Genomic DNA, 26,714 nt, shown 5'->3' on the forward strand with positions numbered 1-26,714 from the left:
CAGGCCCAGCAGAAACTCTTGCTCCCATCCAAGGGATGGGGAAACTGAGACCCAGTGAGCAGAAGTGACTTGTGCAAAGTCCTGGAGGAAGCCGGCCACTGAGTCAGGCTGGGAGTGAGGTGGGCCTCCCTCGGGCCGGGGACCGCTGCAGAAACAGGGACAACGGGGGACTGTGCAGGCTGGGGAGGGCGACTCAGGGCTACAACATCCTGGAGAAGGGGCAGAGCCTCAGCCTGGATGCTAAGATGCCAAGACAGAAGATGGGACCAGCTGTTTATTCAACAAAAGCCTTTTATTCATTCAAAAATTAACCAGTGGGTTTATTCCGCAGATATTAAAAAAAAAAAAAGGGGGGGGGGGGCAAGGCTTCCCATCACAGTGCCCTTAAGTTAATTCACTTGCTATCCAGGGATGGCCTAGCAGAGGGGTGTCTGGGAAACGCTGCCAGAAATGTGGTGGCCCACGGCCTCTGAGGACTCACAGCTCCCTCCTCACCTCCCCACTCCAGCCTCCCTCCCGACCACCCGACCACCCGACCACCCGTCCGGTGGGGTTGCAGCCCCAGGTGCGTTGGCGGCTCACCAGCACCAGGGGGCGCGCCGCGCTTCCTTAGATCCCTTAAAATCAAACGCTGAAACCGCGCTGGGGACAGGGTGACTTTCTGCCTGGCGGGCAGGGAATGGAGGCTTTTTCCAGAGAGAAGCTGCCTCTCCAGGAAGGGATCCCAGGCATCCTGACCTCCCCACCAACCCCCTCCCAAAAGAGACAAAGTTCCTGAAACCCCAGGTGCACTTGTCTAGGAAATGGGCTGTCAAATTGAAAAGCATTTCAGGGGAAGAGATGTCAGTACAGAGGATGACACGTACGCTTGCCTTGATGTTATTTTAAACGTGGCCTGCTTAGATCATGGAAAATCGGAACATTCTTCTAAGTCAGCATCAACACAAAGTGAGGAGCAGACGCAACGAGGAAGACGCCAGGCCGTGGCCGACTGGCTGCCTGGGGCTGGTGCCTGCCCTGGCCCCAGTGTGAGGCTCTGCAGAGGCACTATGGGCGTGCCCTCTGCATCAGAGCATCTGAAAGGAGCCGCATTGGGTGGCAAACGCCACTGTGGAGAGGCGCACGGGCTGCTCAGGAGGCACCTGGCTTAGGATTCTGCAGTATCACTGCAGCTAGAGGCCTGGGGACAAGAAGGGGCAGAGGTCGGTCCCTGCTGGGCAACCTCCAGTGAAAACGGCCAGTGTCCAGCGCCCCACCAGGGCCGGGAAGGGTGGCCCTTCCGGCAGCTCTGGGCTGGCTCAGGGTGTGGGCCCACCGGCACGCTGGGCTGCGGTCCGCAAGGATACCGTCTGCTAAGGCCAGAAGCCACACCTGTGGCTTCAAACCAAAAGGCCAAAGGGCAGGATGATGGAGGAAGGCCGGACACACCGAAGGGGTCCACGTGCTTAACCCCAGACACCCTCAGCCACAGGCCAAGCTGTACAACAGTGTCAGTCCCATTGGACCAGAGAGGCAAATCGAGCCTCAGGCAGAGGCCAAAGAAAAGTAATTGGACCTGGGAAAGACCTCCTTCATCCTCTCAGCCCCGAGTCACCATGTTCATCCCCTGCCCCAGACCCCAGGTCAGAGCCCGGCTGAGAAACTTCAGCCATTGGTGCTGAGTCCCAGGTAGCCCAGGCCAGTGGCTGAGCAGGGAGCCGACCGGCAGGGGCCTCAAAGAATCCGCCCTTCAAAGTGGCCTGTGAAGGTGGAACCACTGACCTCATCCCTGCAGGATGTTGGTGGGGGAGGGGGGTTATAGTGGGGCCAGCATGCAGCCCTAGGGGGCTGAAGGGGTGATGCTGGGGTTGGCTGAATGCTCCAGCCAAGGGGAACAGCCACGCAGCCCCACATAGCAACGTCGCTCCAGCGGAGGCCTTCCTCGGGCTGGAGGCCTGCTTGCTGAGGGTGGGAACCGAGGACCAAAGTGTCCCCTCTAAAACATGGGATGGGATGATAGGCTGTTGACTTTGCAAAGCAGCAGCAAGAATTCTAGACCCAGGCCTGGCCCTGACAGTCTGAGAAGCGGCTTCTCACCTCAAGCCTTCCCTGGGCAAGGACTCCTTCTGGGCCCCAAAGGGAGCTCAGGGGCCTGGCGGGGACCAGGAAATGCTGCGGGAAGGGACAAGGTGTGCCATATGACACATCCATCTGTTGGAACAGACCCCACACACCAGCAGCCACGCAATAGGGGCTATGCTGTGACTCAGACAGTCCCTGAGGCTGTTGGGGTCGAGCAAACTTAACCACACAAATCACCAGCCACAGGAAACTAAACCCCAGGCCTAGAATGACACCATGTCAGCATGGAAAAGGGCCTTCAAGACCAACCAGCCCAGGCCTCCTCACTCTGCAGACGGGGCAACTGACACCCAGAGAGGGCAGGAGGCTGCCCACAATCAAAGAGCAAAGGCCGGGCCTCGGGCTCCTACCTCTGACCCAGGGTGGCCTCACATTCCTGGGGATGGTCCTGGGAATGCGCCTGCCTCAGTGGCAGGCAGAGCTGGAAGCCTCTGTGAAGACCTGTGGACCACAGCCCCAGGAGTAGGGACTACCTTGATGGGATTGCCCGGAACTCTTCTCTCCTTTCCTCCTTCCCAGCCTTTGAGCCAAGAGAGGGCCAGGGAAGGACGCCATGCAGTTTACTGGAAAAAGCAGATAGGAAGGCGGGAAGGCAGAGCAGGAGAGAGTCATGAACTATCTTCAAATCCCTCCCCAGCCCAAGTAGGCGGGCGTCCCCTTTATTTCTGCTAACTTAACTTCGAAGACTACCTCTCCCGACTCTGCCTGGGTACCCAATTTCCCTTCTTCTGGCTCCCAGCCTTAGGCGCTCTGTTTTCCATGCTGCAGCAAACACCAAAGCAAGAGTTGAAAAACCTAAAGATGTCCCCTGTTCATCCTCGGAAAAAATGTTATGGACCCAGAGGAGAACAAGGATGGGGGGACAGTGGCAAAGGGGTTCGGCAGGAGGCATTCGGGCTGGAGGGAACAGTGCATTAGCCATTTAGGAATTTCCACCTCTCCCCTCTCCAAAAATCAAACACAGTATCTGAAAAAAAAAAAAATTTTTTTTGGCTTCTTGGCCGCTGCAGGCCACCATCCTCCCAAGTCAGCGTGGGCAGGTGGGTCAGGGCGTGCACATGTAAACGGTGGGCCCGCAGCCCTGGGAGCTCAGGACACACCAGGCAGCAGCAACAGTTAACAACCAATAAATAAAAGATATCAATTATATATGTATATATAAAAAAAAAAAAACCTCACTTTCCCCACAAAAAGCACAATACTGTTATCACAAAAAAATCATCATCCTCATAATTAATCATCCTAGCCACGCAGGTGGTTTTGCTGCTAAAAGATGGGACGACAAATAACGTTGACCAGGCAGAACCCCCAGACACCCTCAGCCCACCTACAGCCTCTCCGGCTGCCGAAGGACGAGGGACGAGGGCAAGGCAAGAGTTCTCTGAGGTCCCCAGGCCTTCGCCCCATCTGTCAGTCTGTGTCTTCTAGGACAGAAGGTAGTTGTTTTTTTTCTTTTAAAACGTCTGTTCGAAATAAAAAACAAAAGCACACGCGCAAGAGAGCAGGAGGAACGGAGAGGCTGCCTGCGAGGCAGCCAAGTCCTTGGTTTTGCAGAGGGCTGTAGCCTTTTCCGTTTCGTGTTGTCATTTTCCGGACAAGCAGAGGTTGCTGGCAATTGGAGCCGGTGGCTTCAGGCGGGGGATGGGTGCAGGACAGGGGAGAGGAGAGCCAGGGCCTCCCGGGTCAAGGGCAGCTGGTTGTGTGTGGACACGGAAGAAGGCTGGGTGGACGCACGGGGTTGGTATCGGGGCTGAGGTGGCCTCATGGCACAGAAGGAGGTGAGTGGTTCCCAGGCATCTGGAAGACACAAGGAGGCAAGATGGGTTAAGATCCAGCCACAGGGGATACGAGTTAAGGTCTGGCCACAGAGGATAGGCATAAGGAGCTGGCAGGAAGGTCGATAGAGGGTAAGGCGGCATTCTATGTCAGAAGTCCTAAAAATGTGCATAACATCTGAGGCACCCATTGGGTTCTTCTTTTTTTTTTTTTTTTTTTTTTGAGTTGGAGTCTCGCTCTGTCACCCAGGCTGGAGTGCAGTGGCACAATCTCGGCTCACTACAAACTCCGCCTCCCGGGTTCAAGTGATTCCCCTGCCTCAGCCTCCCAAGTAGCTGGGATTACAGGCACTTGCCACCACGCCTGGCTAATTTTTTTTTTTTTTTCTGTATTTTTTAGTAGAGACAGGGTTTCACCATCTTGGCCAGGCTGGTCTCGAACTCCCGACCTCATGATCCACCCGCCTCAGCTTCCCAAAGTGCTGGGATTATAAGTGTGAGGCACTGTGCCCACTCTATAATTATCCTTAATAAATAAAAGTTTACCACGGCATCATCTGTAATAGCAGAAAACAGTAAACAAAAATGGAAGCAGAGAAAACAATCTAAGTGTCCAGTATCAGGGGAGTGGTAGAATACATTCGGACATACCCACAGGATAAAACAGTTTACAAGCCATTAAAAACAACGCATAGAACAGTCGATAAACGCATGAAAAGATGTCCAACATCCCTGGTCATTAGGGAAACACACATCAAAACCACAGGGAGGGCCAGGAGCAGTGGCTCAAACCTGTAAATCCAGCACTTTGAGAGGCCGAGGCAGGAGGATCGCTTGAGGCCAGGAGCTGAGGACCAGCCTGGCCAACACAGTGAAACCCAGTCTCTACCAAAAATACAAAAATTAGCTGGGTATGGTGGCGCGCATCTGTAATTCCAGCTGCTTGGGAGGCTCAGGCAGGAGAATGACTTGAACCTGGGAGGCGGAGGTTGCAGTGAGCCGAGATTGCATCACTGCACTCCAGCCTGGGTGACAGAGTGGGACCCTGTCTCAAACAACAACAACAACAACAACAACAACAAAAACCACAGTGAGGCAACCACTTCACACCCACTAGGATGGCTATCCTTTTTTTTTCATGGAAAATAACAAGTGTTGGCAAGGATGTGGGGAAACCTGAACCTCTGTCCATTGCTGGTGGGAATGCAAAATGCTGTCACTACTTTAGAGCTCAGTTTGGTGGTTCCTCACAAAGTTACACATAGAGTTAACCCTATGACCCAGCAACTCCACTCCTAGGTATATACCCGAAGAACCCAAAATCAATACTCGGGCCAGGTGAGGTGACTAACGCCTGTAATCCCAACCCTTTGCAAAGCCAAGGTAGGCAGATCACCTGAGTTCAAGAGTTCGAGACTACCCTGGCCAACATGGTGAAACCCCGTCTCTACTAAAGATACAAAAATTAGCTGGGCGTGGTGGTGCGTGCCTGTAGTCCCAGCTACTCAGGAGGCTGAGGCAGGAGAATCGCTTGAATCTGGGAGGCAGAAGTTGCTGTGAGCCGAGATCACACCATTCACTCCAGCCTGGGCAGCAAGAGTGAGACTCCATCTCAAAAAAATAAATAAATAATAAATAAAATTTAAAAGGTTTTTTTTTTGAGATAAAATCTCACTTTGTCACCCAGGCTGGAGTGCAGTGGTGCAATCTCAGCTTACTGCAGCCTCAACCTCCCTGGTTCAAGCAATCCTGCTGCCTCAGCACCCCTGAGTAAGTGGGACTACAGGCACGTGCCACCACGCCCAGCTCATTTTTGTATTTTTGGTAGAGACAGGGTTTCACCATGTTGCCGAGGTTGGTCTTGAACTCTCGGGCTCAAGTGATCCACATGCCTCGACCTCCCAAAGCGCTAGGATTACAGGTGTCAGCCATTGCACGTAGCCTAAACAAATTTAAGAGACCTATCGACCAATTGCAATGGGTAGACTTTATTCTGAGTCTGATTTCAGTTTAAAAAAAAAAAAAAAAAGGTGAGATAACAGAAAACTAGAATAGCAACTAGAGATCAGAGGATATTAAGGAATTATTGATTTTTCTGCTTTATGAATTTTTTAAAGAATCTTTATCTTTTAGAAATACACTTTGAAATGGATTAAGTATGATGATGTCTTGAATTTGCTTCAAAATAACAGGAGTGGGGGTGGGAGGGGGAGGGCACAGATGGTACAAGATTGGCAGGGAACTGGGGATTCGGAAGCTGAGTGATGGGTACAAAACATTACACTTTTTTTTTTTTTTTTTTTTTAAGAGATAGAGTCTCACACTGTCACCTAGGCAGGAGTGTAATGATACAATCCTAGTTCACTGTAGCCTTTAACTCCTGGGCTCAAGCGATCCTCCTGCCTCAGCTTCCTGAGTAGCTGGGACTATAGGTATGTGCCACCACACCTGGCTAATTTTTATATTCTTTGTAGAGACAGTTTCTCTGTGTTGCCTCGGCTGGACTCGAACTTCTAGCCTAAAGCAATCCTCCCACTTTGGCCTCCCAAAGCACTGGGATTATAGGTGTGAGTGACCACTTGCACCCGGCCAGCATTACACTATTCTCTCTACCACTGTGTATGAATGTTTCCATAATAGATAATTTGTTTTGTTTTGTTTTTCAGACAGAGTCTCACTCTGTCGCCCAGGCTGAAGTAGAGTGGAATGATTTCGGCTGCAACCTCCACCTCCCAGGTTCAAACAATTCTCCTGCCTCAGCCTCCCAAATAGCTGGGATTACAGGTGCCCACCACCACATCTGGCTGATTTTTATATTTTTTGTAGAGATGGGGTTTCACCATGTTGCCCAGGCTAGTCTTGAACTCCTAACCTCAAGTGATCCACTTGCCTCAGCCTCCTAAAGTGCTGGGGTTATAGGTATGAGCCACTGTGCCTGGCCCATAATAGATAATTTTTTAACATCTTCCCCAAATTCCCAAAAACCTGAGTGTCCAACACGGTAGAACTGGTTAAATTATGGCCCAGCCATGTGATGGAGCATTATGCAGCTATGAAAAATGATGGCTCAACATTTAATGATGTGGAAAATAAACCTCATCTCAGTTTCTGAATAAGTCAATGACTTACATAACTGCAAGTGATCTAGGAATTATGAGCTATTAGGAACCTGAGGAGGCAAATAAATCATTAAAATGATAGAACACAAATTGGATATAATTACTACAGCGTAGGCACAAGGAACAGCCCTATAGAAGAAAGAAGGCCATTTCCCAGCAGAGCTAATAGAAAGGGGGATTACATCACGGGAAGGCTCTTGTCACTTTGACAAGCTTGTCATGGAAATAACATGACGTGGTGATTTGCAAAAGGGGACTGTGAAAAATTAGACAATGGATCAGCATTCACCATGGGATGTGTCAAGGTACATGTCAAGCATTTCTATGGTGGAAATATTGGCCGGGCACAGTGGCCCATGCCTGTAATCCCAGGGCTTTGAGAGGCCAAGGCGGGTGGATCACAAGGTCAGGAGTTCGAGACCAGCCAGTCCAACATGGTGAAACCCCATCTCTACTAAAAGTACAAAAATGTGCCAGGCGTGGTGGCGAGCACCTGTAATCCCAGCTACTTGGGAAGCTGAGGCACAAGAATTGTTTGAACCCAGGAGACAGAGGTTGCAGTAAGCTGAGATCACGCCACTGCACTCCAGCCTGGGAGACTCCATCTTGGAAAAAAAAGAAAGAAAGAAATATTAATAACAGTGATAGTTCGTTTATAAATTGGTTTTAATTATGTATTTCTGTGTGACTCAGTTTACTGCGTGTGAGGTTTTGGAAGTGTTCAATTATTTTAAAATCACTGTGGACACTAAAATGCTCACTGTGATTATATCTGAGTCATATATAAGGTGTTTTTTAAAAATAAACTTTTTAATTGAGGTTTTCTCATAAAACATATTTTCTAATGTCTCTTCAGTGAAAAAAGATTTCTTGTGAAAAATAATAATAATAATAATATTAGACACTTCAAAACAGTGTAGGCCCAGCCAGGCATGGTGGCTCATGCCTGTAGTTCCAGCACTTTGGGAGGCTGAGATGGGTGGATCACCTAAGGTCAGGAGTTCCAGACCAGCCTGGCCAACTTGGTGAAACCCTATCTTTACTAAAAATACAAAACAGCCAGGCGCTGTGGTGGCAGGTGCCTATAGTCCCAGCTACTTGGGAAGCTGAGGGAGAATTGCTTGAACCCAGGAGGCAGAGGCTGCACTGAGCCGAGATCCCATCACTGCACTCCAGCCTGGGTGATGGAGTGAGACCCTGTCTCAAAAAAAAAAAAAAAAGGAAAAAGAAACAAAAAAACAGTGTAGACCTCCTAAACAAAACGTCAACAAATCAAATTTTATGATACGTAAAAAATAACACATCACGGCAAAGTGGAGTTTATTCTAAGAATGCAAGGTGACTTAGCATTCAAAATCCAATCTATGGCTGGGTGCAGTGGCTCACACATGTAATCTCAGCACTTTGGGAGGCTGAAGTAGTAGGATCACTTGAGGTCAAGAGTTCAAGACCAGCCTGGGCAATGCGGTGAGCTCTACACTACCAAAAAAAAAAAAAAATTTTTTTAAATTAGCCAGACATGGTGGCAAATGCCTGTAGTCCCAGCTACTTGGAAAGCTGAGGGCTGAGATGGGAGGCTCGTTTGAGTCTGGGAGGTTAAGGCTGCAGTGAGCCATGACCTGGTGACTGGGTGACAGAGTGAGACCTGGTCGCAGAAAAAAAAAGAAACAAAAAGAAAAAATGATAGATGTCATTTCCAAGATTATGCTATAAAAAGATAGTGGCTTTCATCCTGGCTCTTTCTCTCTTGGAAAGCTCTGAGGGAAGGTGGCAGCCATGTTGTGAAGCAGCCCTGTGCAGGTGTCTACATGGCAAAGGGAACAAGGCTGACAAACCACATGAGTGATCTTGGAAGCAGGTTGCTGCCAGCCAAACCTTCAGATGAGACCACTGCCCTGGCCAATGGCTGACAAGTATCCCAATTTTCCCAAGACTGAGGAGTTTCCTAGAACGTGGAACTTGTGCTGCTAAATCCAGGATAGACCCGGGCAAACCCTAATGATAGGTGAGCTGCATACTCCTGAGAGTCCTTGAGCCAGAGGCACCCAGCTTAACTGTGCCAAATTCCTGTTTGTTCTTAAGCTGCTGTTTGTAATATGTAGCAATGGATAACTAACCTAGCACGTCACAAATGAGCACATTAAAATGGGTGATACACTTATAATAAGGCATTCAATGTCACTGCTCATCAGAGAAATGCAAAGTAAACTTAGAACAAGTTATTAGTCCGTACTCACAAAAATGGCTAAAATTTGAAAAGACAGAAAATACCCAATGTTGGCGAGGATGTGGAGCAACTGGAACTCTCATACACTACTAGTGGGACTATAAAACAGCACATCCACTTTGGAAACTGTTGGCTAGTAACTACCAAAGCTAAATATTACACACACTCTATGTCCCAGCAATTCTACCCTTACATATATACACCAACAGCAGGCATCCACTGGCACACCAGGATGTGGACAAGAACGTTGATCTCTGGACAAGACCTTGGACGTTATTCACACCCGCTCTCTGCAGACAACATCGAACACTCCACAAATAATAGGCAGGAAAAGAGGGGAGAGGAGAGGAGAAGGCAAGACGGGAAACAGCTCTCTACCAGCAACAGGGGCCTCTGCCAGGCGTGCTATCATTCTGTGACAGCTAGGAGCTTAGGTCTTCGTCCGGCTGCTCAGAGAGGGGATAAGAAATTGTTCTCCCAGGACCCTGGCCCTGGTTGGGAACTGATTTTCAAAGTGTCTTCCACCCAGGACACTTATTTTCTTTTCCTTTTTCTTTCTTTTTTTTTTTTTTTTTTTTTTTTGGGGGGAGTCTCTCTCTGTCGCCTGGGCTGGAGTGCAGTGGCCGGATCTCAGCTCACTGCAAGCTCCGCCTCCCGGGTTTACGCCATTCTCCTGCCTCAGCCTCCCGAGTAGCTGGGACTACAGGCGCCCGCCACCTCGCCCGGCTAGTTTTTTGTATATTTTTTAGTAGGGACAGGGGTTTCACCGTGTTAGCCAGGATGGTCTCGATCTCCTGACCTCGTGATCCACCCGTCTTGGCTTCCCAGAGTGCTGGGATTACAGGCTTGAGCCACCGCGCCCGGCCTCTTTTTTTTTTTTTTTGAGATGGAGTCTCACTCTGTCACACAGATTGGAGTGCAGTGGCACGATCTCAGCTCACTACAACCTCCACCTCCTGGGTTTAAGCAATTCTCCTGCCTCAGCCTCCCAAGTAGCTGAGATTACAGGTGCGCACCACCACGCCTGGCTGATTTTTGTATTTTTAGTAGAGATGGGGTTTCACCATGTTAGTCAGGCTGGTCTTGAACTCCTGACCTGGTGATCCGCCTGCTTCAGCCTCCCAAAGTGCTGGGATTACAGGCGTGAGTCACCGTGCCCGGCCCACCCAGAAAAATTCTGTTCAAGCAAACTCACAGGCTGATATGGGTCTATAAAAATGATCCAGGCTGGGCGCAGTGGCTCACACCTATAATCCCAGCATTTTGGGAGGCCGAGGCGGGCGAATCACGAGGTCAGGAGATCGAGACCACGGTGAAACCCCATCTCCACTAAAAATACAAAAAAATTAGCCGGGCGTGGTGGCAGGTGCCTGTAGTCCCAGCTACTCGAGAGGCTGAGGCAGGAGAATGGCGTGAACCCGGGAGGCGGAGCTTGCAGTGAGCCGAGATCGCACTCCAGCCTGGGCAACAGAACGAGACTCCGTCTCAAAAAAGAAAAAACAGAAAAAATGATCCAAACACAGGAGCTCTGACCAATTTGAAGGCCCCCCTTCCAGCCTCCTCCTCTCAGCTATGTCCTCGCTGGGCTGACCCCAACACCCCCAGAGACCCAGGTCATTACCTGCCAAACCTAGGTGTCCTGCTGCTGGCTTTTCACCCCTGACCCATCCCAGACCCACCCCAGGCCCCGAGTCCGTACTCACCCAGCTCCGGCCCGGGACTATACCAGCCCGTCGTAGAGGGACAGCGCCTGCACTATGGACGGGTCTGCCTTGGACCCCTCCTGGAACTCCTGCAGGGTCAGCTTCCCATCGGCATTCTGTGAGCAGAGAGAGGTGGCTGAGGGCGCAGAGACTCCCAGGAGAGGACTCTGGACAAGCTCAGCCCAGGGCCGGTCCCAAGAGCCCTTCCAAGGTTAGATCAGGAGGGAGACAACATGGCTCTGGGCCTATAAGCAGCCAGCACCAGACAGACCTTGGCACTCAGGGCAGGGTAGCCTTGGGCGGTGGCCCACCTCCCTGGGCATGTTTCTTCACCTGGGGATGGAGGGTAATTACCTGGCTTCCTCCAGGCACTGGGGTGACAGCTCTGTGCTTGACCACCTGGAAGTGCCCCGTAACTCCACACACATCATGGTTAATGCTATTAACCTCCATCAATGTGAGTCATCGACAAGGCTGAGAGCCTCATGCAGTTCTCTGGGGTCGCTCTTGGGAGGGCATTTAAACTGCCCCTGGAGCAGCCCACATTGGACCCTGGGAGACCCGACAGGGGGCTGGACATGGCTCAGAAGGAGGCATTTTAGTGGGTCTCTTGGGGAGGGGACGGTTTGGGCCAGAATCCCTTCCCCAGACCATCTCTCTAGGAAGCCCGTGAGACCACAAGAAAAAGGCCACGGAGACCTCCTACTCGACCCCGGGTATCCAGAGAGGGCAAGCGCCGACCACAATGCGGACGAGCACAGCCCAGCCATGCTCGGGGATCGCTGGCTGCGTACGGGACACACACCAAGCACGGCGTGACCCTCAGTGCATGGAACCCTCACGGCCAAGCCAAGAGGAGGGATGCTGCTCTCATCCCCATTTTACTAGTGAGGAAGCTGAGGCTCCGTCACCTACCCAGACCCCAGGGCTGGGAAATGGGGAAGTCAGATTCACACCCCAGTCAGTGTGACTACAGGGTCTGTGCTGTTTCCCAAAATGAGGGAGGAGCAGAGAGGGGGACGGTAACGAGTGCGTGGCCTTGGCCTTAAGCCACGTGGAAGGACACCGTGGGAAACTTATTATTCTGTGCTCCACACACTGTTGAAAAATCTTTTTTTTTTTTTTTTGAGACGGACTCTCGTTCTGCTGCCCAGGCTGGAGTGCAGTAGCGCGATCTGGGCTCACTGCAAGCTCCGCCTCCCGGGTTCACGCCATTCTCCTGCCTCAGCCTCCTGAGTAGCTGGGACTACAGACGCCCGCCACCACGCCTGGCTAATTTTTTGTATTTTTAGTACAGACAGGCTTTCACCATGTTAGCCAGGATGGTCTCGATCTTCTGACCTCGTGATCCGCCTGCCTCGGCCTCCCAAAGTGCTGGGATTACAGGCGTGAGCCACCGCGCCCGGCCGATAAATCTTTTGATCATTACCAAGAGTCCAGCTGGGTCTGAAGCCAGTATGTCTCTGCAGCTCCTCCAACATGGGCTAATCTCCCTTTTTTAATTAAGAAAGTACAGGCCTCAGGCTCAAAGTTTTTAGGGCAAACAGCTGTCTCCAGACAGAATATAATAAGCAGCCCTGCGTTACAGGAATTTCTATGATTATTTATTGATTTATTTATTTATTGAGACAGCGTCTCACTCTGTCACCCAGGCTGGAGTGCAATGGCACAATCACGGCTCACTGCAGCCTTGGCTTCCCAGGCTCCAGTCATCCTCCCACTTCAGCCTCCTGAGTAGCTGGGACCAGAGGTGCACACCACCACACCCAGCTAATTTTTGTATTTTTTATGGAGACGGGGTTTCATCACGTTGTCCAGGCTGGTCTCAAACTCATGAGCTCAAGTGATCCACTTGCCTTGGCCTCCCAAAGTGCTGGGATGACAGGTGTGAGCCACTGTGCCCGGCCATTTTATATTATTTTGCTGAAGGCACGTAACACCTGGATTTCCCTAATGTCATTATTTCAAATTTACATTTAAGTTATTTTAGTTTTAAAAAAGTTTGATTTAAAGAAGGATTCCTTACTTTTTTGGAGTCCCTTTTTTTAGGTTTTTATTTTAGGCTCAAGGATCCATGTGCAGGTTTGTTATATAGGTTAATCCTGTGTTGTGGGGGTTTGCTGTACAGACTATTTCGTCACCCATGTGATAAGCACAGTACCTGATAATAGGAGGGTTTCCAGCCTCACCCTCCTCTCACTCTCCACTCTCAAGTAGGCCCCAGTGTCTATGGTTCCTTTTTTTATTAATTTTTTAATTTTATTTTTGAGACAGAATCTCGCTCTTGTTGCCCAGGCTGGAGTGCAGTGTTGGGGTCTGGGGTCGCTCTTGGGAGGGCATTTAAACTGCCCCTGGAGCAGCCCACATTGGACCCTGGGAGACCCGACAGGGGGCTGGACATGGCTCAGAAGGAGGCATTTTAGTGGGTCTCTTGGGGAGGGGACGGTTTGGGCCAGAATCCCTTCCCCGGACCATCTCTCTAGGAAGCCCGTGAGACCACAAGAAAAAGGCCACGGAGACCTCCTACTCGACCTCACTCTCTGCTCACTGCAAGCTCCGCCTCCCAGGTTCAAGCAATTCTCCTGCCTCAGCCTCCCGAGTAGCTGGGACTACAGGCACCCGCCACCAGGCCTGGCTAAGTTTTTTTGTATTTTTATTAGAGACGGGGTTTCACCGTGTTAGCCAGGATTGTCTCGATCTCCTGACCTCGTGATCCGCCCGTCTCGGCCTCCCAAAGTGCTGGGATTACAGGCTTGAGCCACCGTGCCCGGCCGCTGGATTTTTTTTTTAAGTAGAGACAGGGATTCACCATGTTGGCCAAGCTGGTCTGAAACTCCTGACCTCAGGTGATTCACCTGCCTCGGCCTCCCCAAAGTGCTGGGATTACAGGTGTGAGCCACCACGCCTGGCCTTTGGTTCCCTTTAGACAGGTTTCTTAACCTTGAGCCTGTGAATAGAAGTCAGCAGGTCTGTGAACTTGGGGGAAAAAAATCAGTCTTTCTTTTCACTAACCTCTAACTGAAATGTAGGTTTTCCTTTGATGGAAACCTAGGTGATGGTCTCCAACAGGACCTGCAGTGCCTGTGATCTGTCGATAGTAGGGGTCACAGGTCTTTTCATAACACACCCCAGTTGCTGCAGATATTACAGCTCGCAATTTCGGGGGTTGTTGGACTCACCACCACATCTTAGTGAATGCATTAAGAAAGCAGCTCGCAGAATGCTACATCACAGATCCTTTTTTAAAAATACTCTGACAGCTGTTTTCTAAAATAATCAGCTTCCTTTTTGATCTTATGGATTTTATTTTATGCACTTAAAGCCATTATTCTGAGAAGTCCGTAGGCTTCTCCAGAATGCCAAAGGGGTCCACGGCAAACAAACGAAAAAAAGGCTAAGGACTTTGGTTGATTAAAGAAAACATGCTGAGCAAACTGACTTAAGACTCTGGACACTGGATAGGGCTAGCTGCTGAGCCTGGATATGACACATGCCACCTGCCGTGAGCCATGGAGGGGGCTGGCAGCAAAGCCAGGCCCAGCCTCCAGGGACTCCAATTCCTGCCATAGACACTTTGCCTCCCTGGTCCAGGACCAGCCCCGCCCCCACCTCACCTTGTCCATCATGGCAAAGATCCGGTCCACCCTCTTCTCAGGAGTGTTCTCCTCCTCTGGGAGCTCCACAGTATTCCCCTGCAGGGATGGACAAGGCGGGGCTGGGCCCTGGCACTCTGGGCTTAGGGCTCTTGGCCACACATCTGCCCCCCAGACCTGGCAGTTTCCAGATGAGGGCCACCCCCTCTTCTTTCCCCTCCCCATCCCTGCCATTCTGCCCTGGAACATCCCACACCCCAGCCCCACTATCTGCCGGCTCCTGCCTGCCTGCCTGCCTGCCCAGGCAGAGACAAACAAAACAGCTCAGCCAGTGACCCCTGCTTCCACCCTGGGCAGGAACATGGCTGCACAGCTGCTCTCTCTCTCTCTCTCGTCACTGGCTTTGCCCCTCCTACCATCCCTAACCACACAGGACCCAGCCTCTCACCACCATCTGGTAAATGGCGTCCACAATGTCCAGCATCTCGTTCCTGGTGATGTAGCCATCGTTGTCCAAGTCGTAGAGCTTGAAGGCCCCTATAAGCAAGCAGCAGTGCTGAGTGATCCTGAGCTGGGGCAGTGGGGAGGGGTCTTCAACTCGCCCCTCCTCTCTGCACGCCAACATGAAGTCAGTGACTGGATGGCCCATTCCTCATCAGGTCAACTAATATTTACATCAGGATAGACAGGGACATACACACACACACACACACACACACACACACACACACACACACACCCCATTGCAAGGCTGGGTGCAGTGGTTCACACCTGTAATCCCAGCACTTTGGGAGGCTGAGGTGAGTGGACTGCTTGAGCCCAGGAGTTCGAGACCAGCCTGGACAACATGGCAAAACCCCGTCTCTACAAAAATACAAAAATTAGCCAGCCATGGTGGTGCACACCTGTAGTTCCAGCTACCTGGGAGGTTGAGGTGGGAGGATGGCTTGAGCCCAGGAGGTGAAAGTTGCAATAAGCTGAGATCAAGCCATGGCACCCCAGCCTGGGTGACAAAGCAATTCTCTCTCTCTCTCTCTTTCTCTCTATATATTATATATTATATATAATGTTATATATTATTATATATGTTATATATAACATATATAATGTATATAATGTTATACATATATAATGTTACATAATATTATATACAATATTATATATTACATATTATATATAATATATTTATTTATTATATATATTTAAAAATAACAGGGCCAGGCACAGTGACTCACCCCTGTAATCCCAGCACTTTGGGAGGCCAAGGCAGGAGGATCACCTGAGGTCAGGAGTTCGAGACCAGCCTGGCCAACATGGTGAAACCCCGTCTCTACTAAAAATACAAAAATTAGCCGGGTGTGGTGGCAGGTGCCTGTAGTTTCAGCTACTTGGGAGGCTGAGGTGGGAGGATGGCTTGAGCCCAGGAGGCGCAGGTTGCAATAAGCCGAGATCGAACTACTGCATTCCAGCCTGGGTGACAGAGCAAGACTTTCTCTCTCCCTCTCTCTCGCTCTCACTCGCTCGCTCTGTGTGTGTGTGTGTGTGTGTGTGTGTGTATATATATATATACATAAATTAAAAATAACAGGACCAGGCACGGGGGCTCACACCTGTAATCCCAGCACCTTGGGAGGCTGAGGCGGGTGGATCATCTGAGGTCAGGAGTTTGAGACCAGCCTGGCCAACATGGCGAAACCCCATCTCTACTAAAAATACAAAAATTAGCTAGGTGTGATGGTGCGTGCCTGTAATCCCAGCTACTTGGGAGGCTGAGGCAGGAGAATTGCTTGAACCTGGGAGGCAGAGATTGCAGTGAGCTGAGATCATGCCATCGCATTCCAGCCTGGGTGACAGAGCGAGACTCTGTCTATCAATCAATCAATCAATCAACCAATAAATAAATAAATAAATAAATAAATAAATAAATAAATAAAATTAAATAAAGGGATGGGGCATTGGGCTTCCAGGGCTGAGGCCTCAGTGGCTGGAGCTGAGTGCGTGGGAGAGTCGGGGGCCTGGGATGTGGCCCAGAGGAGCTCCCCTCTCCTTCCCCCGACTCCAGTCCCCGCCTCCTCCCCACAGTCCACTCTGATCCCACAATTATGGTGTGGCCCACTATAGTCAACATTAGAAAATAAAATAGTGCATTGGGAGGAGGAGCTTTTGCATAAATAAAATTCTCTTTTATTTCTTAAAAAAAAAAAAGAAAGAAAGAAAGAAAAAGAAACTGCAGGGTCTTCTCGCTGCCAACGGAATGAAGTGTGAAAGTCTTACCCAGCAGGGAGCTCTGGCCAGCTGGTTTCCATCTTCCCTCCCCTCCATGCACCCTGCGTTCCTGCTAATGCCGCCAGGGGCACGCACGACTTCCCCTCTCATCTCCCTCTCAGCCTCCCTCCACCGGGCCTCGCACAGGCGGGCCCCCTGACTGGAGCCTTACACACCCTCCCCAGCTCCTCTCATCCCCAGCTCCGCGCCTGCCAGGCAGGTCCTCCCCTGCTCATGACTCCCTCTCTCCTCGTCGCCTGCAGTTGCCTGAGTTTTTTTTTTTTTTTTTTTTTTTTAATCCTGCTGCCGCTCTAGACTGATCGCCCTGAGAGCAGGGACCCGTCTACATTGTCTATCTTATCCCCTAGTGGATCCCTGGTACCAACACGTGGCTGTGTTCAGACGTTATTTGGTGAATGAATGAATGAGCAAGTGAATGACTGTAAGCAAGAATCAAAGCAATGGCTACGAAAGAGGTGGGTCCGGCACTGAACTTGGGTCTTGGGTCCCCACTGCCCCTCCTGCTGCCCAGGTCTACACCTGCCTGAGTGCAGCCAAGGCTCCTGCCAGCCTCTGCCCCCAGCCCTCCCTGTCCACCTGCCTCAGCGAGCCTCCTTCTGCCGCCGGTCGCCTCCAGGAAACCCTCCCACCTGGAAGCACAGATGTCTGTGCTGCTCTGTGAACCCTGGACAGTCGGGCTGGCCTAGTTACGTGGTTATGTGAGGGCCACCTGCCCAGGGCCCAGGCCTGCCCTCTGCAGACGCAGCTGGGACGCCATCTGTGGTCACTACGGTGGGTGTCTGGCACCCCTGCCTGGTGAGGGCCGAGGGCTGCCTCTCTCTGACCTGGGCCCTCCAGCTGCTGCCCCACAGGGCCAAGGGGGCAGGACTTACATCGCAGCTTCTCATCCAGGGTTCCCCGCGAGGTCACCGACAGCGCCTGGATGAACTCGGAGAACTCGATTCGCCCGTCCTGACCGGAGAGAGAGAGGGGATGGCCTCGGTCAGTGCCAGCCAGGCCACTGGGTCAGGCTGAATCTCAGGGACGGGCGAGGGGCAGTCGCAGGCTCCAGACATCGTGGCCAATGGACGTTCAGGTGGAGAGGACAGGCTTGAAGCAATGGGTGGCGAGGCGAGGAAAGGGTAGGGAGCAGAGGCTGGGGGACTGTGTCGGGGGTTAGAAGTGGAAGAGGCCAGGAAGGAGGCACAGGAAGAAGGGCTGAGGCTGACTCCACTCCTGATGGGAGAAGGTGCCAGAAGCACCAACGCCTGCACTCCTCTCAGCAACAGCCTGGAAGCCCCTCGGCCTAGAGCTGTGGGCTCACGGGCTTTTGCAGAGGGAAGGCCGCTGCAGGTTGTTTAATTCCACCTCTTATTTGCAAATGAAGAAACTGAGGCCCAAGAAAGGAAGAGCCCTTCCCAGGGTCAGGAATGTGACTCCCAGCCTGGGGGTACCTGGGAGAAGCTGGGGGTGGGATAAAATAGAAACCTCCGTGGTGCCAGCAGCAGGGGGTACACAGACAAGTGACAGTAAATCCACCCTCAAATGCTACTGCAGGACAAATCAGGGTCAACGCAGATAACCCAACAGCTGTGGGTGCAGCCGCTGCCCGGAGGTGACACAAGCTACCACATGGTAAGTCTTGAAAACATGATGCTGAGTGGAAAAAGCCAGGAACAAAAGATCCTATAGCTTACGATTCCCAGAGCCTCAGTTTCCTGACCTACAAAATGGGTATTAAAATACGCAGCTCCCAGGTGCTTGTAAGACCTTATTAAAAATAATCCATGTATGGCTGGACACGGTGGCTCACACCTATAATCCCAGCACTTTGGGAGGCCAAGGCGGGTGGATCATCTGAGGTCAGGAGTTCGAGACCAGCCTGGGCAATATGGTGAAACCCCATGTATACTAAAAAATAAAAAAAATTAGCTAGGTGTGGTGATGGGCGCCTGTAATCCCAGCTACTCAGGAGGCTGAGGCAGAGGAATCGCTTGAACCCAGGAGGTGGAGGTTGCAGTGAATCGAGATTGCACCATTGCACTCCGGTCTGGGTGACACAGCGAGACTCTGTCTCAAAAAAAAAAAAAAGAATCCACGCAAAGAGCTTACACATAGTAAACGTTCAGGAAATATTGGTTATTATTATTAATCCTGTTATCATGGGAGTTACTTGCATTTTATGCTTGTAAGAGAAATGTCAGGGTGTACATGTGTATACATGCATGTGTGTGCACTGTATACATATGCACATGTGTATATGTCTCTCTGTGTGTACACGTGTGTGGACCTGTAAGTCCATGCATTGTGTGCATATGTGTGTGTTTGCGTGCACTGTGTGAATACACAGGTGTGTTCGCATGTGTGGCTGCATCTCCATGTATGTGTGCCCACATGTGTGCATGGCATTCATCTGCATGTGCACATACACGTCTGTGTGAGCGCTTGGATGTGCATGTCAGCATATGTGTGGGTGTACATATGTGTGCACGCATGTGCATGCATTTGGATGCATCTGTGTTTATTGTGTGTGTGTCTGCATACGTACATGTGCATGCATTTATGTGCGACTGTGTATCTGTGCATCTCAGCATGCAGTCGTGTGTGTGTTCCTTCTCTAGAAGGGAACATCGGCAGGAGAGAGTGGGTGTGGAGGCGCTGCGGGTACCCACAGGAGCTGAGCCAGCTGCTGCAGGAGGGAAAAGGCTCCAGGTTGACGCAGGCCGCATCAATCCCCAGCTCACCTTGTTTTCATCAAAGACGTTGAAAACAAACGTGGCAAACTTGGTGGGGTCTCCGAATGGAAAGAATTGCTTGTAGATCTTCTGGAAGCCCGCTGCATCCAGCTGCCCACTGGGGCAGTCCTTGATGAAGCCTTTGTACCTGGAGGCAGCAGACTAGGTCAGAGAGGGTAAAGGAGATGCCAACATCACCCACCCACCAACATCGCCCAGGAAAGGAAAGCTGTGGTTCCTTGTCCAAAGAGATGGTGCCACATGGGGCCATGGGCACAGACCTGGACTTGAGAGGCACAGGCGCAGTCCCACCTCTGCCTCTCACTAGCGGAGTGACTTTGGATACAGACTTCACCTCTCCTAGCCTCGTCTGCATAAGGAGGTTACGAACTGACAAAGGAATTAACCTGGATACTGCACACAGAGTGAGCACTTGGCCACCCAACCCTGTGCTCCACCTGAGGGGGCTAAAACGAGAGTCACATGAACGGCCTCCCCGAAGCCGCAGGCCTGCACGAGACCCTCCCACCTCCCCAGCTTCTCCGCTGAGCCCCTCCTGGCATCAGGCTGGGTGGGCCGCTGCTGGTGCTGGTGGGTAGACCACCATATGGAGCCGGCAGGTGGCTCCTCCCACATGCCCACACCCCGCCCCTCAGCCTCTGTTCCCAGGGAACTTAGTAAACAGCATGGGGGGACCCTGGCTGTTCCAACTGGACTTGTCCACCCTGCAGCCCCGGTGCCCAGCACAAAACCCTCCAGACTCCTAGGCGGCTGACGCCGGGAAGGCTTTGCACTCCCAATCCCAGGCCAAATCTCTGCCATTCACTCACTGTACAGCCTCGAGCAAATGCCCTCGCCTGTCTGAGCCTCAGTTTTCTCATCCATAAAAAGGGATGGTTCTCAGACCCCTCTTGTTGGTATCAGGGGACATGGTGCATGTAACCACAGGGTTCAGCACAAAAACGAGTCAAGAGTGTGATCTTTAGAACTGTGAACTTAAATATGTGTTGTTCTAAACCAATTCACAAGCTGGTTCCTGTCGGCAGTTTAACCACCCCTCCCACCCCACCTCCAGGGAAACACGCACTCCTCCGAGGACGACTACTTCCACAACAGCAAGCCAGAGAGAGGTCAGCTGTCACCAACACCAGCTATCACCTTTGCAGGGCCTGACCCGACTGGGAACTCTGCACACCTTATTCTTCTAGAATGCCCCTAACAGCCCTGTGAGAAGGTACTATGAGGAAGCTTTTTTTTTTTTTTTTTTTTGAGATAGTCTTACTCTGTCACCAAGGCTGGAGTGCAGTGGCAGGATCTCAGCTCACTGCAACCTCCACCTCCTGGGTTCAAGCGATTCTCCTGCCTCAGCCTCCCGAGCAGCTGGGATTACAGGCATGCACCACAACACGCAGCTAATTTTTGTCGTTTTAGTAGAGACAGGGTTTTGCCATGTTGGCCAGGCTGGTCTCGAACCCCTGACCTCAGGAGATCTGCCCGCCTCGGCCTCCCAAAGTGCTGGGATGACAGGCGTGAGCCACAGTGCGTGGCCGAGGAAGCCCATTTTACAGCTGAAGAAACAGGCTCAGAGAGAGGAAGACATTTGCAAGTCCTCGAGCCCAGACTACAGCTGAGGTGGGATCGAAGGTGAATACCAAAGAGGCCGATGCTCAGAGAAGCCAGATCACCAAAGACTTTCACACAGTCCCACTGTCCCCCATTTTAATGTGACTCACACAAAGCCTCCACCCTTCCCTCAGACATCGGAGAGGGTTCTGGGAGAACCGTGCATGGTGCGTGCGGCGCTGTGATTAGGGCCCATACAGAGAGGATGCACATGGAAAAGTCACCGTCCACCTCCCCAGTGAAGAGGAATCTAAGGGACTGGAAGGGACCCTGGGCACACGAGGCCCTGAAGGGACAGGTGGGGCACCCAGGGGTGGCACCCTGAAAATTCTGTGGCCTGAATGGTGAAGCTCAGGCACCCAGCCTCCTGCCAGTACTGTGGCTGCTGCTGCCGGATGAAGGCGGTTGAGGGGAGGAGGAGGATGGGGGAGGACAGAGAAGATGGAGCAGGATGTGGGAGGAAGGGCAGTTCTTCTTGAGTCAGACCACAGCAGGCTCATGACCATCCCAATAGCGCCCACAGCAAGCAGGAGGCCGTGGATAGGCCAGCCCTCTGCACCTTTCCCTGTCCCCACCCCAGAACACCTTGAAGGGCACTAGAGGCCCAGGGTGGTAGGTCCTGGCTCAGGAACCACAGGCCTTTGTAACAGCCCATGATAGCAGCCCAAACCCCGGCACTGTGCTGACAGGGTGGTTCCCCTGGCAGGTCGGCCCAACCATCCCATTTCACAGATGCGGGCACTGAGGCACAAAGAGATCAGGTCCACAGCAACGCGTGAGACTCGGAGCCCACCCCGCCTGTCCTGTCCTCTGCCCTGCCGGCCAGTGTGCGACCCCAGCATCCGTCCCTCCCATGCATGTGATGTCCGCAGGCCCACCCAGAATCCCGGCAGCCTGGCAGGACTCTCGGGGTCTACTGACCTCTGCTCAGCCCTGAGGTCTGTTCTGAGCTCCTGCTTGGATCGGCCAAGCAAGAAGGAAGCAAAGCACATGGATCTCAGGTCCCTTCCCACAGCAGGAGGAAGGGACCCAGCCACCCCGCTCCTGGCCCTTAAAGCTGCCTTCTCCCTGCTTCTTTTGAGTTTCTTCTGTTTCAGCCTGGCCCATGACCCCAGACCCCCAGGCCAAGATGGGCCCCTGGGCAGGAGAGGGAACATGCCTGGCACCAGGACCTAATGACCCATGTGGGGGCACACCCAGCTGTCACCAGACCTCTCTGGATGCCAGGTGGTTCCTTCTTCTTCGTGCAAACCTTCTTCTAACTTATCCACAATGACTCTGTGTTACTTGAGTGATTCTAAAAGGTTATTAAAAACAATAAAGACAAAATAAAAGGCACCCAAAAGCATCCCTGCAGATGGCTCACAAGGGACTGCTCTAAAGAGACGGAGGCTGTGCACAGCGCCAGCACAGTGAGCATCTGTGGAAGGCTGGCAGTGAAGGTCTTTGCAGAGGGAAACCGGCTTCAGTGGGGAGCCTTTGGGGGCCTATCTGGTTACCCCTGCAGAGGTAATCACTGTGGGGTCCCAGCTCCCTTCCATGCCATTAGCAGGGGCCCCAAGAAGCCCCCCACGAGGCAATGCCCATGAGAGGGTGCCCAGCCTGATGTTCCAGCTTCCTCCTGTCAAACACCCCATACTCCACACCCAGACTTCAGACAGGCTCCTCTGAGCCCTCTTCTCACTTGGCCTCAACCTGTCCCCTGGCTCCGGCCTGCCTGGCCCAGCTGTAGCAAGAATCCTAAGTCGGTGTAGCCAGAATCCCCACCCCCACGATATCTGATCAAGTTCCTCATCCCTGCTTCGTGTGTGAGTTCTTGTCCGGCCTCCAGCATCAGCCTGACCAGTCAGTTCAGCAGGAATCGCCTGCCCTGGAGGCCTCCTCTTAGTTTCCATCCGCTGACCCCTCACCTGTTCATTGGCTGTGAAGCCTCACTTTTCCTCGCATTTGGAGCTGAGTCCACTCTCTCCCGGGTTGTGACAGTCCTGACACCTATCACAAGAGTCCCGAACGAAGCCTTCCTGGCCATTTTAAGAAGCGTCGGAATCTCGCTTTCTTTAACATGGGCCCATCCAGTGTCCTGCCAGGCCCCCAGCTTAGATGCTGCTTCTTTCAGGAAGACGGCCCAGCCCCAGGTCTGAGGCCTCGGGACCTCCTCTGCAGCCCTGCCCGCTCGTCCGTCCCAGCAGAGCGTGGACCACGCTCTACCATATGTGCCTCCAGGTCAGTCGCCCACCGGAACATAGGCCCCCTGACACCGCCGTGCCCTGATGACCCGCATGAGGCCTGGCATGAAACATGGACCTGGGGCATGTTTGTCTGGTGAGGTGAATGAAGAAACACAAACTGCCAGGCAGGGGCGGAGGGAGCAAGAGCCCAGTTGGTGTCTGGCTTCTTCTTCCTGAGCCCCATGGAACAGGGACATCCAGAGACCCTGGCGGAGACCTAAGAGCTCTGTGGGCACAGTTAGAAAACCACTGATGTGTGGCCAGGCGTGGTGGCTCATGCCTGTAATCCCAGCACTTTGGAAGGCAGAGGTGGGCAGATCATTTGAGGTCAGGAATTTGAGACCAGCCTGGACAACATGGTGAAACCCCATGTCTACTAAATATACAAAAATTAGCCAGGCCTGATGGCAGATGTCTGCTGTAACCCCAGCTACTCGGGAGGCTGAGGCAGGAGAATCACTTGAACCCGGGAGGCAGAGGTTGCAGCGAGCCGAGATCATGCCACTGTACTCCAGCCTGGGCGATAAAGTGAGACTCCATCTCAAAAAAACAAAAGAAAAGAAAAGAAAATCAGTGATGTGCTCCCACCCTTTGTGTATGGAGATAGGCCCAGAGAGGGAGAGAGACAGGCTGAAAGTCACACAGCAAGTCACCAGCAGAAACAAGGCTCAGACCCAGGGCTCCTGCCTCCCAGGCTCCCTCCCTGCCTCACCCACCCCTCCAGCAAGCCAGGCTGCACCGCCCCCGTGTAAGCGCATGGGTAAAGCGACTGCTACCCAAACATTACGTAACCCCCTCTTCATCATCAGAAGGTGGAGGAGGGAGCCTGCCTCAACTGGAGCAGAGAGACGGGATGGGGGGGTCTGAACCTTTCCAGACACCCCAGCCGCCCCCAGGCCTCTACCACCCTGCAAATCACAGCTCTGAGGCTGGGATTTCACGCCATGGTCCCAGCCTGACATGCGACCCATCTGCCACCGGCTGGCTGAGTCAGGACCCCCTGAAGCGGCTGCACACCCCCTCTTGCAGTGAGCACCCGAGTGAGATGCTGGCTTATGATGAAGATCATGCCCAAGAATTCTGTCCCCAGGATGCCTGAGATATGTGACTCCATCCCCCACCCCTGGTCCAGGGTCAGGTTCCCACAGGCCCGGGCCTCCTCCCTCCCCTCCTGCCAGTCCCTCCCTCTCTCCTTCAGACAGGCTGCCGCCAGGCCTGCTCTGGTGCCGGGACACGAGCCTGTGTCCCTGGCCTGGCCCTAAGCTGTCATGCTGGGAGAGGACCCTAAGCAAACCCCTTCCCCACAGCGCCCCTCAGTTTCCCTGTAAGTAAAGTAAGTGGCTCATACTAGATCAGGGTTTCCCCACCCCAGCACTCCTGACATTCAGGGCCAGGTCACTGTCGTGGAGGCCTGTCCTGTGCATGGTAGACGTTTAGCAGCGTCTCCAGCCTCTACCGGACAGATGCCAGTAGCACCCCCTGCCCAGGTTAGGACAATCCCAAGTGTCTCCAGACATTGCCAAATATCCCCTCGGGGGCAGAACCATTCAGGTTGAGAACCACTGGACCAGATGGTCTCTGGGGACCCCCACGAGCTCAGGGGATCCGCCATAAGCATCTGTGATTCTAACAGCTATTCAGGAGACCTGAGAGCCAGTCACGGGACTCTGTGCTTTCCGGGTATGATTCTGTCCCATCGTCCCAACGTCCAGGAGGCGAGGCCAATCCCGCCCACTTTACCAATGGAGAAACTAAGGTTTCTAGAGGTGAAGGCCTCTCCTGGCTCAGGGCGTCCATGCGGATGTCTTCTGCATGGTCTGCTCTTCCCCCTCCTCCTCACCTGCCTGACTCCGCTCACCGCTTCCTTCTCAGCACCACAGCATCTTCCTGAGAGAAGGCCCTCTGACGACCCCAGGCTGAGTCACACTCCAGGACACACTCCCAGCACGCCATCCCCTGGCTGGGCCTTGGTGGCACCTCGAGCAGCTGTGCCTCAGGAATGATTTGAGTGACTTGTGTAGTGACAGGCCAGTGCCTCGTATGGGCCGTTGAGGCAGGAACCCTATCTTCTAGTTCACCTCCAAACCTGCACCACCCACTTCTGTGCCTGGCAAACATAGTAGCCACTCAGTTAATGTCAGAGTCACACAGCTAGCCAACGAGGTGGCCGGGACCAGAGCCCAGACTCCAGAATGGGAGCTGCCTCTGAGCTTGGTATCAGGAAGGGGAGAGAGGGGCCGGCTCTCCTGGCTCTGCCCACCTCTCTGACAGCTCGGTGGAGGCCGAAAGTCCTCCACAGGCCTGTTTTCTTCCATATCTTCTGCTTGATTCCAGATCCACAGTGGAAGGGACAGGAGTCCCAGCATCATTGCTGGCTCAGGCCAGGCCGGGGCAGGGGCGTAGACATGGCACCAGGAGCAACCTGCTATCCCGAGCCTCCCTGCAGACTGGCAACTCAAGGTGCTCAGCATGGTCAGGGGTTCAGGGCAGGATCTCGGAGACCAGCCCCAGCATCTCCAGGCTCCAGAGGATGGATGGCTCTGAGGGTCCACCGTGCAGGCCCCCAACTTCAGACAGGTGCTTCATGCGTGCAGGAGAAAGGGGTGGCAGAGGGGTCCCTATGACTATCATTATGATTGGGAATCTCCATGATTATTTTCACTGGTGGCATTGAGCATGCAGGAACTCTGTAATATAAAACAGGAGGCCGGGTGGGGTGGCTCACACCTGGAATCCCAGCACTTTGGGAGACTGAAGCGGGAGGATCACTCGAGCCCAGGAATTTGAGACCAGCCCGGGCAACATAGCGAGACCCCATCTCTCCACAAAAAAAAAAAAAAAAAAAAAATTAGTGAAGCCGGGTGCGGTGGCTTGTGTTTGTCCTCCTAGCTGCTTGGGAGGCTGAGGGAGGACGGTCCCTTGTGCCCAAAAGTTTGAGGTTGTGGTGAACTATGATCAAACCACTATGCTCCAGCCTGGGCAACAAAGCCAGACCCTGTCTCAAAAGAAAAAAAAGAGAATCCCAGCACTTTGGGAGGCCGAGACGGGCGGATCACAAGGTCAGGAGATCGAGACCATCCTGGCTAACCTGGTGAAACCCCGTCTCTATTAAAAAACACAAAAAACTAGCCGGGCGAGGTGGCGGTGCCTGTAGTCCCAGGTACTCAGGAGGCTGAGGCAGGAGAATGGCGTAAACCCAGGAGGCGGAGCTTGCAGTGAGCTGAGATTCGGCCACTGCACTCCAGCCTGGGTGACAGAGCGAGACTGAGAAAGAAAAGAAAAGAAAAGAAAAGAAAAGAAAAGAAAAGAAAAGAAAAGAAAAGAA

At 52.6% G+C, this 26,714-nt stretch overlaps 1 protein-coding gene across 2 annotated transcripts in view; it reads right to left on the reverse strand.

The window, feature by feature from the left end:
• Positions 1 to 273: 273 nt before the first annotated feature.
• Positions 274 to 26,714, reverse strand: part of NCS1 (neuronal calcium sensor 1) — a 65,929-nt gene continuing 39,488 nt past the window's right edge. For both annotated transcript variants that reach the window (XM_023216943.2, XM_031934084.1), the window contains exons 3-8: positions 19,548 to 19,686; positions 17,697 to 17,775; positions 14,987 to 15,075; positions 14,560 to 14,637; positions 10,946 to 11,061; positions 274 to 3,918 (exon numbers count right to left, since the gene is read on the reverse strand). In XM_023216943.2, coding sequence (XP_023072711.1) covers positions 10,963 to 11,061; positions 14,560 to 14,637; positions 14,987 to 15,075; positions 17,697 to 17,775; positions 19,548 to 19,686 — 484 coding nt within the window. In that variant the 3' untranslated portion in view covers positions 274 to 3,918; positions 10,946 to 10,962. The remainder of the gene's footprint in view (positions 3,919 to 10,945; positions 11,062 to 14,559; positions 14,638 to 14,986; positions 15,076 to 17,696; positions 17,776 to 19,547; positions 19,687 to 26,714) is intronic.

Source organism: Piliocolobus tephrosceles, chromosome 14 (genome assembly GCF_002776525.5).
Source record: "Piliocolobus tephrosceles isolate RC106 chromosome 14, ASM277652v3, whole genome shotgun sequence".
In the NCBI taxonomy this organism is placed as follows: domain Eukaryota; kingdom Metazoa; phylum Chordata; class Mammalia; order Primates; family Cercopithecidae; genus Piliocolobus; species Piliocolobus tephrosceles.